The 16,079-nt window shown below is 39.9% G+C and overlaps 1 protein-coding gene across 12 annotated transcripts in view; it reads left to right on the top strand.

Moving 5' to 3' along the window:
• The window catches only part of CFAP20DC (CFAP20 domain containing), a 154,966-nt gene that overhangs the window by 44,229 nt on the left and 94,658 nt on the right, over positions 1-16,079 (top strand). For all 12 annotated transcript variants that reach the window (XM_067541323.1, XM_067541314.1, XM_067541370.1 and 9 more), the window contains 2 exons: positions 10,876-10,990; positions 14,045-14,201. In XM_067541323.1, coding sequence (XP_067397424.1) covers positions 10,876-10,990; positions 14,045-14,201 — 272 coding nt within the window. The remainder of the gene's footprint in view (positions 1-10,875; positions 10,991-14,044; positions 14,202-16,079) is intronic.

Raw genomic sequence — 16,079 nt, 5'->3', positions numbered from 1 at the left:
CAAAATTAATTAGAATCATAAATAGCCACATTTTTAGGCATAACTAATCTAGGTTCTAGAAGAGATGCATTTGCTGAACACTGAATACATTTATACTCATTACTACACCTTGTCTGTACTGAACAAATTAAAAGCTATTTTGTGGAATTATATTTCCTAGATTATTTGACACAGATAGCCAGGCTTCAAAAAAGCAAATCACCATGCCATAAAATTGAATTTGGAAGTATTTGAAGCCCAAGGAAGGAGGCATTGAGCTGAGTTATATATATGAGTTTCAAAAGCAAATATGTTGCAAGATTCTTTACTACTGGACGTTTCCAATGGCCTTTTAACCACATTGTAAACTCTTTAACACACACAAAATACATGTCTGATCACAAATATGACTATTTTGGTCAAAATTAATATTTTTAGTTTCAAATTGATCATAAAGATGTTTGTTTTGTTTTTGTTTTTAAGGCAGGTGAACTTAGAAAAGAAATCAATACTCCATGGTTCTGTTTACATTTGACAGATTCTTGAGATAGTCTCAGATTTAATATAGTAATTAATTTTAATGGATTAATAGAACACTTTCTCCAAATTTAGTGATTATGAAAACTATCGGAGTATGTGCAGTAAAGCGGCATTTCCACCATTTATCTCTTTTTAATCTGCCTAGCCCCACTTCAGCTGGCATTCCTTTGCCTCTAGCAGCCTCCCCAAGTCCTCAGTAATACACCCACTTCCTTTCTCGGATGTCTTCATGCCCACCATAATCCTCCTGCCATTGCCCCTTTCCAAGACCAGCTCTTCAAAGTCCCCATAAACTCTCCAAACAAGCCTGGGCTTGTACTCTCAGCATGTTCTCAAAATGTGACTCTATTACAACTCATACATTCAGTGAACAATTATTGCACATAAGCAAGTACACTCCACTTCCCCCACTCTCATCCTGCATAGATAACCCTTACTACATACTTATGTAGTATAGCTCAGCACAGGTAGTAGAATTTGCCTTCAGGTACCAGGTGGACTCTGTTCTACAGAAGGCAAAGGCAGGGCACTACAAAAGAAACCAGCTAGTAAAAGGAATTAAATAAGTATTTACGGTTATTGATCAAAAGGCCATATATAAAGTGAGAATAGTGAGAATAACACACTTACAGAAAATTACTTCTGTATCAGGGTCATGCTTTCAGGTTCTACTTTAAGTTGATTTCATGGATCAATAAGTCTTATATTCATGAAAACCCGTTCCATTTGATTTCATAGTTGCTCATATTATCAAAGGGATTCTGTGTGTCAATTCCTTCTGGACACTAACCTGTGTGGGACTTTGATTCTCTTTCTGAGACTTTGCATTGATACTGTTGCCTTTTTATGGATACTAATTTTTTTTATTCTCTCAAGAATAGGTATGAGATTCATAGAGGAGGGAGATTTCATGATTTAAAGAACAAGGTTCCCATAACTGGAGTTCACTGAATCTATCACTTATCTGCTATCTGGAGTATTTTAGTTTGTAGAATTCTGGTGGATTGTCAACACAATTATATTTGTAATAGGGACAGAACTAAATTGCTTTGGATTTTAGGTCCTCCAGCAGCCAGTGAAATAATTTATTATACAGCTTGTTGGGACATCAGGTTATACACAATACATAAAATAAGGTACTAAGTAAATATAAACTATTGCTGAATGTCAGAGTTTGTGTCTGTGACTTTAGCAGGTCACTTCACCTTTCTGCTCCTTGGTTTCTGTAAAATGGGGATGATTCTACTAACTCACCTTTTTATAAAGATGAAAACTCATCTAAGGGCTAAGTGCTGTTAAAATATTAACGCTAAATGTTTGCATCCTCAGACCAATACTTGTCAAGTTTTACTAGCTGGCTCTCTTTATCGGAGTACAGAACAAAAGTTTCAAAGTTTTAAATGACTGGCGAATTATATGGGAGTTCTTTGTTCAGCAACATTAGTGAAAGAAGGTCTGCTTTCGTACCTGTTAAGCTTCCAGGTTGAGTCATTTAAAAAGAAAGGAAACACTTTCATATTAAGAACAAGTGAGTCTAATAAGTGAAGCATCCCTTCTGCAGCCTAACATCAATTTTTTTCCAAGTTCATTTTAAGCCTTGAAATGAACATTAACAAATGGTTGTAAATTATTGAATATACAGTGGCAAAATGAATAGGTAATCTGAGTAGATGAGTTTGTCTATACTCATGGGTAGTTGCTACCATTCACTCACATTCTCATTATAGTTGCCATTGTGAGGAAAATAGTCAATCAAAGTTGAAGATATAAAATAGAATTGAAAATTGAATTGAAAAGTAATTTTACTTTCAAATGGTTTGCAAATGTAGACATTAAGTGTGAAATGAATGTCGTTAATGACCATAGCTGGGAGAGTTATGCACCTGCTGATCACAGGAATATTGTTATAAATGAGGTTGATTTTCTTGTTGACTACCTCATTTTTTCTCAACATGGTCTCATCACTTTTCTATCAAGTCTGACCCTTAAATATGAATGCTCAAGCACAGACATAAAAACACATTAACTCTTATATGGCTTTTTTCATATGTTTCTGAGTAGAAGGAGAGTAATGCAGATGTCTCTTGTCTTCGTAGGTTTAACATAGGTTATGCTTTTTGATAGCAAAAATAAAGGCTGAGTTTCACAGCGCTTACCATTCTAGTTATTTTGCAAGTGAGATTCCTAAATTCTAATCTCTCAGCATCTGCACTGTCCTAAATAAGAGCTTCATTATGGATGTGTTCACTGTCTAGACTTCTCAGTTTAGTTATATCCCTCAAGAAGTACTGTCATGAAAGTATAAAAAGCTGTACTAAATCCTAAATAATAATTCAGTTTGTTTCCCAATATAAATTACTTTTACAGCATATTAAACAATACCTGTTTCTCCAAGTCTACCTCTGACTGTTCAAATGTTGTCCCTGAACAGAATATAAATATATATAGATAGATTTACAATTTATTTCAAGAAAGAACACACGTCTCTTAAGGTGTAATTATAATCACATCTCAGTGTGTTACTGTTTATACCACGAATATGGTCATGGAAACAATTACTTTTAACGCCTGCATTTTACAGCTGAATAGCAAAGATATGAACTCTCCTTCCCCAAACCATAAGTGCAATGGTTGGGGCCCTATTAGGACTGCTACAGAGGGAACAGCCACTGGACTGTTGCTTCTCCTTTGTTTGATTTTCCTGTGGGTGATCAAGATAGAAGAGTGAAGAAAAAACAGGGTGCTCGAGGGCAAAGCAGAGGAACAGCAGTTGTGGAAAGTTGCCAAAAATTCTATCATTCTTGTAGTAAGCTGCCACTACTACTAGGGAACAAGGAAAGTAGCTAATGGGTGCTCTAAACAGGAGGTGGGAAGTCCCCTAAGTGAGCCTAGAGATAGTCGCAAGTGATCACCATCTTGTTTGGTATCCTCGGCACCAAGACCACAGTCCGGCACCATGGCTCGCGATGACCATCGACGACTGGTATCACTAACAGGCCCACGGACCCTATGGATAGATGCACTATGTCTTCAATACCAAGAGACAAGAGTAAGCATAAGAAGACACTTGGTACCACCAGTGGCAGTTCACCTGGCACCTGCCCACCAATCTCCCTCCTGACCACCATGCCTCCTCTCACAGGACAAAGGGCATATCCTGCGTCCCAACTTGGGGATTCTTCACCTCAGAACGTGGCTCCTGCTTGGTTACAACACCTAGAAAGCTCATGCTCAAGGGAAGTACCAGAGGCTGTATTACACAGCTGAAAATAATCCTTCATATGACATGCTTACCTCCAGAAATGGTCCAGATTTCAGATTTGGTGCACATCCCAGCAAATCTCCCCAACATCCACAACTCTTCCACACATCCTAGACTATGCTCTGACCCTTGAAATATGAGGATTATCCCTAAACTTTCTTAGGGTCCATCTAGCAGCAATAAAAGCTTTTCACCAACCTGCAGAAGGATACTCGGTTCTGTCACACCCAACCTCTAAAAGGTTCCTCAAGGATATAATAAACCTCTTCCCTCAGCCTCGCCTTCCTACCCCCATGTGGGACCTAAACTTGGTGCTGAAAGGGCTGACTAGACATCCCTTTGAACCCATGGTCACATGATCTCTGACATACTTATAAATGAAAATGGCCTTCCTGATAGCAATTACCTCGGCCAGAAGAATAGAAGAGGTAGCAGCTCTGATGGCACATCCCCCTTACACAGTATTCTTTCCAGACAAGATTACTCTCAGGCCATATCCAGAATTCATCCCTTGGTAACTTCTCCATTTTACATGAATCAATTGATTCACCTTCCACTCTTCTACCCCAAGCTTCACCAAGACAACAGGGAAGCCATACTTCACACCCTAGAGGTAAGGAGAGCCCTGGCTTTCTACCTTGATAGGATAAGGGCCTTCAGGAAGTGCCCTAGATTTTTCTTCTCCATTACATAAAGGTCCAAGGGCTCAGCAATATCAACCCAAAGACTCTCCAAGTGGGTCTTGAATTGCATCAGACAGTGCTACCAAATTGGCAACATGACCTCTCTAGAATCAGTTCATACACACTCCACAAGATCAATCTCATCTGTTGCCTTCTTCAAGAATGTCCCTATTTCAGAGACCTGTAAAGCAGTGAAGTGGGCATCAGTCCACACTTTTGCAGAACACTATGCAATCATTGGGGACTCTGCCTCTAATGCCATCTTCGGCTCCATGGTACTGTCATCCATAACTCACCCAACTGCAAAGTCCTACTCCTTCAAAAGTGGTACTGCTCGGGAGGTTCCTACAATGATGTACCCATAGGAATGCTGCTCGAAGAAGAAGTTACTCATCTTGTGCAGTAGCGATGGTTCTTCAAGATGTGTGTTCCTATGGATGCTCCACAAAACCACCTGCCTCTCCGGTACTTCAAAAATCTTGTCTATGACTCTGCAGTAGAGAAGGAACTGAGGAGGGTTAGCGCATGTGTGCTGACTAGCCTCATGTCTCAGCGCATGTGTGGGCCCAACGGAAACTGCGACTAAAGTTCTCCAATCAGCAGCTCCGGGATACAGATACATCTGCAGTGGAGCACCTATAGGGATACATGTGTCAAAGAACTACACAACGTGAGTAATTTCTTTTTCTGTCTGCAACCACCTGCAAAACCTTCTGAGATTCACATATTAAGGGGATGCATTATGTTGAATCCTATCTGTGGTTGGAATCTTAAATTGCCTGAAGTGGGTGAATGGAAAGTAATTTTAATGTGTAAACATGTTTTGTAAAACTTATTGTTGATAGCACAGAACAGAGTCAAAGAAAGGATGTGAGTTGAGTTTTTTCAAACTCAGAAATTACAGTTAGGTGAGGCTTCTGGTGAGGTTACACAACTGTTCTGGGAACAGAGAAGGGCAACAAAAATGATTAGGGGTATGGAACACCTTCTGTATGAGAAGAGATTAAAAGGACTAGGACCTTTCAGATTGGAAAAGAGATGACTAAGAGGGGATATGACTCTGTCTCTCACAGTATTCTTATCAGCAAGTTAAAGAAGTATGGGTTCGATGAATGGACTATAAAATGGATAGAGAACTGGCTAGAGCAGAGGGCTCAATGAGTAGTGATCAATGGCTCCATGTCTAGCTGGCAGCCGGTCACAAGCGGAGTGCCCCAGGGGTCGGTCCTGGGGCCTGTTTTGTTCAACATCTTCATCAATGATCTGGAGGATGGGGTAGATTGCACCCTCAGCAAGTTTGTGGATGACACTAAGCTGGGGGGAGTGGTAGATACCCTGCAAGGTAGGGATAGGATACAGAAGGACCTAAACAAACTGGAGGATTGGGCCAAAAGAAATCTAATGAGGTTCAACAGAGAAAAGTGCAGAGTCCTTCATTTAGGAAGGAAGAATCCCATGCACAGCTATAGACTGGGGACCGACGAGCTAGGCAGCAGTTCTGCAGAAAAGGATCTGGGGGTAACAGTGGATAAGAAGCTGGATATGAGTCAGCAGTGTGCCCTGGTTGTCAAGAAGGCTAATAGCATATTGGGCTGCATTAGGAGGGGCATTGCCAGCAGGTCACGGGAAGTGATTATTCCCCTCTATTCGGCATTGGTGAGGCCGCATTTAGAGTATTGTGTCCAGTTTTGGGCCCCCCACTACAAAAAGGATGTAGACAAGTTGGAGAGAGTACAGCGGAGGGCAACAAAAATGATTAGGGGTCTGGAGCACAGGACTTATGAGGAGAGGCTGAGGGAACTGGGCTTGTTTAGTCTGCAAAAGAGAGGAATGAGGGGGATTTGATAGCAGCCTTCAACTACCTGAAAGGGAGTTCCAGGGAGGATGGAGCTAAGCTGTTCTCAGTGGTGGCAGATGACAGAACAAGGAGCAACGGTCTCAAGTTGCAGGGCGGGAGGTCTAGGTTGGACATTAGGAAAAAGTTTTTCACTAGGAGGGTGGTGAAGCACTGGAATGGGTTACCTAGGGAGGTGGTGGAATCTCCATCTTTAGAAGATTTTAAGCAGAGGCTTGACAAAGCCCTGGCTGGGATGATTTAGCTGAGGTTTGTCCTGCTTTGAGCAGGGGGTTGGACTAGATACCTCCAGAGGTCCCTTCCAACTCTAATATTCTATGATTCTATGATTCTATATGACAGAGGTCTATAAAATCTTGACTGCTATGGAGAAAGTGAATAAGGAAATGTTATTTACTCCTTCACATAACACAAGAAGTAGAGGTTAATAGGCAGCAGGTTTGAAACAAACATAAGGAAGTACTTCTTCATACATCACACAGTCAACCTGTGGAACTTGTTGCCAGGGGATGTTCTGAAGGCCAAAACTATAACAGAGTTCAAGAAAGAACTAGATAAGTTCATGGAGGATAGATCCATAGAATCACAGAAGGGACCTCAGGAGGTCGTCTAATCCAACTCCCTGCTCAAAGCAGGACCAACCCCAACTAAATCATCCCAGCCAGGGCTTTGTAAAGCCACACCTCAAAACCTCTAAGGATGGAGACTCCACCATCTCCCTAGGTAACCCATTCCTGTGCTTCATCACCCTTCTAGGGAAAAAGCTTTTCCTAATATCCAACCTAGACCTCCCGCATTGCAACTTGAGACCATTGCTCCTAGTTCTGTCATCTACCACCAATGAGAACAGCCTAGCTCCATCCTCCCTGGAACCCCCTTTCAGGTAGTTAAAGGCTACTTCAAATCCCCCCTCGTTCTTCTGTTCTGAAGACTAAACAAGCACAGTTCCCTCAGCCTCTCCTCATAAGTCATGTGCTCTAGGCCCCTAATAATTTTTGTTGCCCTCCGCTGGACTCTTTCCAATTTGTCCATAGTGTCTGTAGTGAGGGGCCCAAAACTGGACACAATACTCCAGTTGTGGCCTCACCTGTGCTGAAAAGAGGGGAATAATCACATCCCTCGATCTGCTGGCAGTGCTCCTGCTAATGCAGCCCAGTATGTCATTAGTCTTCTTGGCAATAAGGGCACACTACTGATTCATATCCAGCTTCTTTTCCACTGTAATGTCCAGGTCCTTTTCTGCCGAACTGCTGCGTAGCCAGTCGGTCCCCAGTCTGTAGCAGTCCATGGGATTCTATGTGCAGGACTCTGCACTTGTCCTTGTTGAACCTCATCAGATTTCCTTTGACCCATCCTCTAATTTGTCTAGGTCGCTCTGAATCCTATCCCTGCCCTCCACCATATCTACCATTCCCCCAGCTTAGTATCATCTGCAAACTTGCTGAGGATGCAATCCATGCCATCCTCCAGATCATTAATGAAGATGTTGTACAAAACCGGGCCCAGCACTGATACCTGGGGCACTCCGCTTGTTACCAGCTGCCACCTAGACATAGAGCCATTGAGCCCAATGATCTATCCTACTTTCTATCTATCTTTTAGTCCATTCATCCAATCCATACTTCTTTAACTTGCTGATAAGAATATTGTGGAAGACTGTATCAAAGTCAAGGTATAGCATGTCCACAGCTTTCCCCACATCCACAGAGACAGTCACCTCATCATAGAAGGCAATCAGGTTGGTCAGACATGACTTGCCTTTGGTGAATCCCTGCTGACTGTTCCTGATCACCTTCCTCTCTTCCAAGTGCCTCAGTACGGATTCCTTGAGGACCTCCTCCAAGATTTTTCTGGGTACTGAGGTGAGGCTGACCAGTCTATAGTTCCCCAGATCCGCCTCCTTCCCTTTTTTGAAGATGGGCACTATATTTGCCTTTTTCCAATCATCCAGGACCTCCCCCAATTGCCACGAGTTTTCGAAGGTAATGTCCAATGGCTCTGCAATCACATCAGCCAACTCCCTCAGCACTCTCTGATCCACTGCATCCAGCCACATGGACTTGTACATGTCCAGCCTTTCTAAATAGTGCTTAACCTGTTCTTTCAGCACTGAGGGATGTTCACCTCCTCCCCATTCTGTGCTGCCCAGTGCAGCAGTCTGGGAGTTCACCTTGTCTGTGAAGACAGAGGCAAAAAAAGCATTGAGTACTTCAGCTTTTTCCACATCATCTGTCACTAGGTTGCCTCCCTCATTCTGTAAGGGACCCACATTTTTCCTGACCTTCTTGTTGCTAACATACTCGTAGAAACCCTTCGTTACCCTTCATATCCGTTGCTAGCTGCAACCACAATTGTGCTTTGGCTTTCCTGATTTCACTCCTGCATGCTCAAGCAATATTCTTATACTCCTCCCTAGCCATCTGTCCAAGCTTCTAGTTCTTGTAAGCTTCCTTTTTGTGTTTAATCTCCCCGAAGATTTCTCTGTTAAGCCAAGCTGGGCGCCTGCCATATTTGCGATTCTTTCTGCACATTGGGATGGTTTGTTCCTGCATCCTAAATAAAGTTTCTTTAAAATACAGCCAGCTCTCTTGGACTCCTTTCCCCCTCATATTAACCTTCCAGGGATCCTGCCCATCAGCTCTCTGAGGGAGTCAAAGTCTGCTTTTCTGAAGTCCAGGGTCCATATTCTGCTGTTCTCCTGTCTTCCTCTTGTGAGGATCCTGAACTCAACCATCTCATGGTCACTGCTGCCCAAGCTATCAATGGCTATTACCCAGGATGCTCAGGGATGCAACACCATGCTCTGTGTGTTTCTAGCCTCTGTTTGCCAGAAGCTGGGATTGGATGACAGGGGACAGATCACTTGATGATTGCCTGTTCTGTTCATTCCCTCTGAAGCACCTGGCACTGGCCACTGTCAGAAAACAGGATACTGCACTAGATGAACCATTGGTCTGACCCAGTATCTCTGTTCTTATGTTCTTAGACAAGAACTACCATAAGAGAAAAAGAATTGTCTATGTTATGAATCATTGGAAACATGCTTTTATTGGACAAATCTGATGGGACAAGGTTGTCACCCTTTTCGGATATTTCTTTAGTGGAGAGTACTTGTTGCAGTGAGAATTAAGCATCGTATCAACCCCAGTAGTACTATTATAACTACTACTACCACTTAATGGTGAAAGACAGGGATTAGTCATCACACTATTAGGCCTTCTCTTTACTGAACCTAAGAGATGGTCTGACCTGACTAGACAAGGCAATTCTATCTACAGTAGGGAAATTTTTCAAAAATTGCCCAGCATTCCTAACACAAGTTCAGGGTTGCTATATACATGATTTATCCTAGTCCCCTGCCAGTGCCTGAATTACAGAGCAGGGTTCAGCTGGCTGAAGTACCTCACAGTTTTGAAGGGGTTGATAAGTTTAGTTAACCTTTGGAAGGTTGTCTTTGCAACTTACAAAGATCTAGAAACTGTCTTCCTTTTTGTAAAATCAAAGCCTAAATATTGCATACCAGAAGGGAAAGACCTGATGTGTGAGGGAGAGTTTCTTACTCACCATTTCAAACAGAGACACTGCATTTAGGTTTCACGTTTACTATGTTAGTTTAAAAAGAAAATAAATTAAAACTCTAAACATTGATTGAAAGTTGTCTGTGAGAATGAATAATCATCATCTTAGGGGGGCTGTAAATTGTAGAAAATTATCTGCCTGGTAGAAATACACAAAGTTGTTTAAAAATAGCAAATGAATTAATCATGATTCTACATATAAAATACAGTCTTTAAGGTAACATCAGTTCTCAATATAACAATGTGGGACAGGTAAGGGGATATTAAGCCTGTTGTGCTACCCCTGAGGCCTGAAGGAAGCAGAATATAAAAATGAGCTTCTTTATCAATTTTAAGCGAACCTAATCTTTGTGATCCTGCCTGTGGTTTAAATCTATTACAGATGTTCAGATTCAGTCCCCTTGGTGTTCCTGGGAGATGACCTGAATAGTGAGCTATAAACTTATGTGTATATAATTCAAGTTTAGAGATATGTGCTCAGGAAGTGAAACCGACAGACAATGTTTTGTGTCTATCTTTAAGCCAACAAAGAGCCTATATAAAATGACAGGTGCATTTTTAGGAAAAGAAAGCCCATAATGTTTTCCTATTTAGGAGGTGACAGTGTGTCCTAAGATAAGATAAGCATAGGGACCAAAATAAGCATGATTATTGGAGGCTAGTGGCTTCTCAGTTCATACAAATTGAATTCTTTCATAGGCTGAAGGGTTGTGGAAATCAAGTGGAGAGTGGAGAGCTCTGAAGTAAAATTAGCATGTAAAGTGATTTTATATATGCAGGCTTGTAGCCACTAAGTTTGAATTTGAGAAAGAAATCCCATTACTTATCTTGTAAAAGAGGTAATTCTTAAATTCCCCATTTGCTATCCCTGATATAAAGGTTCTGCATATGAATAATAGTTTTCTGTTGTTGCCCAAAGATAGAAGGTTATAGAACTGACCAAAATCTCTCTCTTTCCCCTCTGCTTTCTCTTTACAGAGTAACTGATTTAGGAAACATTAAAAGAAGATTGTATTTATCAACGGTCCATAAGGAGTTGTCTGTAACCCCTCTGCATGCAAAACTTCCTCTTTTTATGATCAAGCGCAAAATAGTAGGTATCTTGGGAATGTTACTTAAAGTGCTGTTGGACAAAATCTTTTGTTTGTATCAGAAGACTTTTATATATATAGATTTCTACAGACCTGATAAAATCCTGTTGACTCAAGACACTTGAAAGAGAGCTTTGTCTAACTGAAGAGGAGATATTCAATATCTGATGCATGTATGTGTGTGTGTGTAGATATTTTTAGTATATGTACAACTACTCTCTACCTGATGGTATCAGAACTGCTTCTCATAGTATGGAGAAGAATCTGAGTTCTGTCTCCCTTATTGCTATGAAGATCTGATTGATAATCAAAATCTGAGATGGTTATGGATCTGTTATAATTGGTGCCCTATATCTGTTGTAACAACTCTGCCTCTTCCTATTCTCCCACAATCCATTTCTTTTTGTTGCTTTCTCTGTTCTCACAGATCTCTTCATCACCTCTCTCTGTCTGTCTCCTGCTAACTACTGCCTGCTGGTCCTATTCTGACCTTTTCTGCATATAAACCCACAACCTCCCCATCTTCTTGCCACCCTTCTCTTCCTTCTTGTCCTTTAGGCTCTGTTTTCGCTAACCTGGTTCCTGTCTGTTGCCCTCCCACTTGCTGTCCTTCTCGTCTGATACATTTGGAATTTCCTGCTCTCTTACCAAGCCAACTACTATTCATGACCTATTGATCTCTCACAAGTACCATCTCCTCAACATTGCTGAAACAGATCGTTTTCCTTACTAATTCTGTTTCATTGGCAGCCATCCTTTTCTAACCCACCCTCACCTGAAGTTAACTTTATCACCTTTATTGGAACTCTGAGTAAGCACTAGTGCCTAGTTAGAAATGTCACTTATTTTTGCAGATTCTAGAAAATATAAAAAATATAGGTTTCAAAGTATAGAATAAGAAATTGCCTCCGTCTTTTCATTGGCATTCCACAAGATCATATGGTAATACAGAGCAGTACAGAAATCCTAACAATTAGTGTCACCCTGTAAAGACTCAAGGATCTCAAATACTAGTACTAATTTAGAGAAGCATCTGAAGATGAGACTAGCTAGTCCTGAAATGTTTATAAGTGTATATATGTACTGACACAACTACATAGGATTCTACATAAGTAACTACGGGATGTAAGGCTAGACAGAAGAAAAATATTTCATAGAAAACTCTAAAATTATTAAGGGTTTATTTTTATGATCATTTAGTTGAGGGCAGTTATGTTAGTTTGTACTTCTAACTTCCTTTAGTTTTCTACTTTCTAGCAAGAGCTGTTTTTTAAAAATTAATATGCACCAGGCCATACCACTGAAGTAGTCATTAATTCAAGATCTATTGAAATAAATTATTTTTCTTCAATACAGTTTCAATTAGTTGGTCTTGGTGTCAGGCTAACACTAATGTGTCAAGACTAAAGTATGCATTAATGTACAGTAAATTAAATTAAATCAGAATATGAACTTCAATTACAAGGTTTCATTCAGATAATAAATCTTTCATCAGAGATCTGACTAAATATTCTGATCAATTATAATGACAAAAAATTTTAATAACCTTAACCCCTGAACAGCCATTGCTTATTAAAGAGTAGGTCTAAACTCTGCGAGCATTGTGAGAACTTAACTATTTTAAAAATATCTAATGGCTAGCTGCCTTTTAACTGTGGCTGGTATTTAAAGAGGAGCCTGTTGTTTTTAGTAATAAAAGATTGATTTTCTCCATAGCCAAGGCAGCATGATTTAAAAAAAAATTAATATAGATGCTGATGAATAATACTGGTAACTATATGTTCAAATGCAAACCCAATATTTTATAGACCTTTTAGTCCCTTAATAATACTTAGCTCAAATATAGTACTTTTCATCTGTCGATCTGAAAACACATTGCAAAGGAGTATCATTATCTCCATTTTACAGATGGGAAAACTGAGTTTCAGGGAAGTGAAGTGAGTTGCCCAAGCTCAAGCCAGTGGGCCAGTGGCAGAGATAGGAATAAAATGTAGGTCTCCTGTGTCCCAGTCCAGTATGCTGCCCAGCTGTATCCACTAGGCACTGTATTTTTGTTGTGTGTAATTCATTTCTTCCATTTCCAAACACTTCTTTTGTGTTGTAGCCAGATGGAATGTGGTTTACATTTTTATACATAGGCTTCCTGTATTGTCATTTTTATAAATGATGGCAGTTCTTCAGCAAGGTGACTGTTCCAACAGTAGGCTTAGAAATGTCAATTCTAATTTTAAAAAAAATTCTTTCCCTTGCACAGTTTATTCTGTATAATACGTATTTCTTATATTTTGAACTTTCAGACTTAGGAGCTGAAAAATAATGGATGCGTTTTTCTTTTAAAGCTGCCTGGGAATAAATTTAATTTGTGCATCTGAATTTTTTTCCCAAATATGTTTTACATTTGGCATGTAGCTATTGGGGTTTGGTTTTTTTTCTATTTTTCTAGGGAAATACTGATTTTAATTATGTTCAGCATGAGAGATGTTCAATTACTTATATGTCTGTATTATACAAAAATCAACTTTATGCAAAGATGTTAAATTCTCTTAGAATAAAATTGAAACTGACAAAAGTGCAGAAGCTCTTGGAATAATATAAGAAAGACTAGTGCCATAATATAATATAATTTTTTTATGTAGTGGAATAATAGTCACTAAGGTCTTGTCTGTATTAAGAAATTGTATTGTATTTAATCACTGTTTAACACTGTTTTTAACATCAGGTTAGTTAACATAATGCTGACCTTGACTTTGCAGAGTGTAGATAAGAACAGGACAAGTTCAGTATTGTGTCATGACTACCTGACACAATGCTTAACAAGACTTGTTCTTGTTATAGTCAGGGGTATCATCGTATTAGCTAACAAAATGGTTAAAAAAATGTTTAAACATAGTACAGTTTCCTAATGCAGGTATGATCTAGGTATACTTGGCCTCAGCACAGGGGTTGGACTAGATGACTTCTGTAGGTCCCTTTCTGCCCTAAATTTCTATGATTTTTGCTACACTACAATAGTTTATGTAAGGATTGCACTAAAACGTTTTGTTTCTCTATTCTAGTGGTGCAATTTGTGCATTGACTTGGTAGCATTCACCAGTGAAATATTCAAAGGAGCTGTTTTCCAGTCTTTGGATGGAATTATTATCTCAGCTAATTGTAAACTAAGAAAGATCTTCACTTTGAAATCAAAGCCTCAAGATACAGCTGAGGAAGATGGTGTGTTACAGATGATATTATGCTATCTCAATCATTACTGTTCATATTGTAAAAACAAAAGCTTTTTGATCACAATGTTTGAATTAATCATTTGAGACTTGTGTGATTTCATGAAAACAGAAGTGTGTTTAGGTCATACAAATCTCGTCTTCTTGGACTATAGATGACATCAGATAAATGAAGCTATGTACATTTTTATTGTTTGCCAGCTTCATTACCATACTGTTTTGTGGAAAAGGTCTCCTCTTTAGCTTAGAATACCTTTTTAATACTTTTCTGGCAAAACTATCTGTGGAAGTATTTTATCAAGTAGTTTGGAAGAGAGCTTCTTAATGATCAGTGGCTGCTTCTGCTGAAAAAAGGAAGATATCATTCCCCCAGGTGGCTTCCGGTGAGGATGAAAAACACCCAAATTTAACTGTACTCCAGAAGTTCCCTGATTACCTCTAGCTTGGAGATTTATCAGCTGATGAAGGCTTTCTTCTTTAAACAATCCAAAGAAATGTTAGCTAGGAGACTGTAGTCACACTCCTATTTATTAGTGATTTTAAGCTGCCTTAAACAGAGAGGTTTTAAAGTAGCGCAATCTTAGATTATTAACATTCTAATTGTAATGTGAATGCCATCTTCTCATGGCAAAGAATCTAAAGAGAACTGAGAGTGGCCTAGTGTGGAATCTATTCTTCTGATAAAGACTGCAATGAAGGGATATTATACAAATTAAACATATCAAATGATAATAGATACTTATGTGGCCCCTGTTACCATAGTTTCTGAGTGCCCCACAGTCTTTATCTTCTATAAACACCCTGGTTTGTGAAGGAAGTATTATTCTCCCCATTTTACAGGAGAGATTAAATTACTCTCTCAAGGCTACTCAGGAAGTCCATAATGGAGCACGACATTGAACTCTAACCACTCGACTGCTCTTCCCCTGAGGAGACCGTTTCATCACACTGCTGCAGCACCAGTGCAAGGATGGACAGGAGGCAACTTTCACACCTGCTCCCCACCCCCTCCATTTAAGGACCGTGCAAGGCCCGTTAAGCCTCTTACGCAAGCTAGGGCACGGCAGTGGCTATAGACTATTGCAGGATCTTCTCTTCCTACCCCCATGCCAAAACCTCTTTCCAATAACCTGTCCACAGCCTACCACAGAAACCCCCTTATTGTTGTGTATTGAGCACCAGCATTCTACTTGGCCTTCCACAAAACCTAGAAGAAGATAGGGTCCCTCCCCTAGAGCGTTACAGTATAAATTGGACACATGGTACTCCAAATAACAAGATGACCAGTTCCAAATCAATACAGATACCAGTACATAATAGGGGTTTATTATATAGAGTTATGTATCATAAGTTTCTCTGGGAATTAACATTGAAGGACTTCATATAAGAAGTGTATTTTGAGGAGGGATGTGGAGAGAAGGTACTCAATAGCTGTACTAGAAAAGTGTTCCACACAGAAGGGGAGAAGATACACAGAGAACATTAGGAGAGGGATTCCAAGGCAGAGGTTAAGTAAATGACTTGGGCAGGACAAAGAGGGGCAGGAAGAAATGGTCATAGAGATTTAGGGTGGAATTTTTGAAAACGTTTTATGAGTTAAGTGCCTGATTCCTAGTGACTTTCAGTGGGAGTTTGGCTCCTAATCTGCTGAGGTGCTTCTAAAAGTCCATCTGTAGACAACAGCAGAGTAGTGTAGTGTCCTCAGTGTGAGTAGTAACAACTAAGACTTGATAGGGAAGATGAAGATACGACAGTGTAGGTATTCACACTGTCCAAGATGTGGAGGTGATCATCTGCTTAGATAATTTATTGTAATTATATTAATTCCGGAACTATATGTCAGTTTTTGATGTTGTCAGTGCAGATTTGT

Source organism: Emydura macquarii, unplaced genomic scaffold (assembly GCF_026122565.2).
Source record: "Emydura macquarii macquarii isolate MOO-44397 ecotype Brisbane River unplaced genomic scaffold, CSIRO-AGI_Emac_v2 contig_71, whole genome shotgun sequence".
Lineage (NCBI taxonomy): Eukaryota > Metazoa > Chordata > Testudines > Chelidae > Emydura > Emydura macquarii.
Note: the sequence above shows the minus strand (reverse complement) of the source record. Positions and strands in the feature narration are given on the sequence as shown.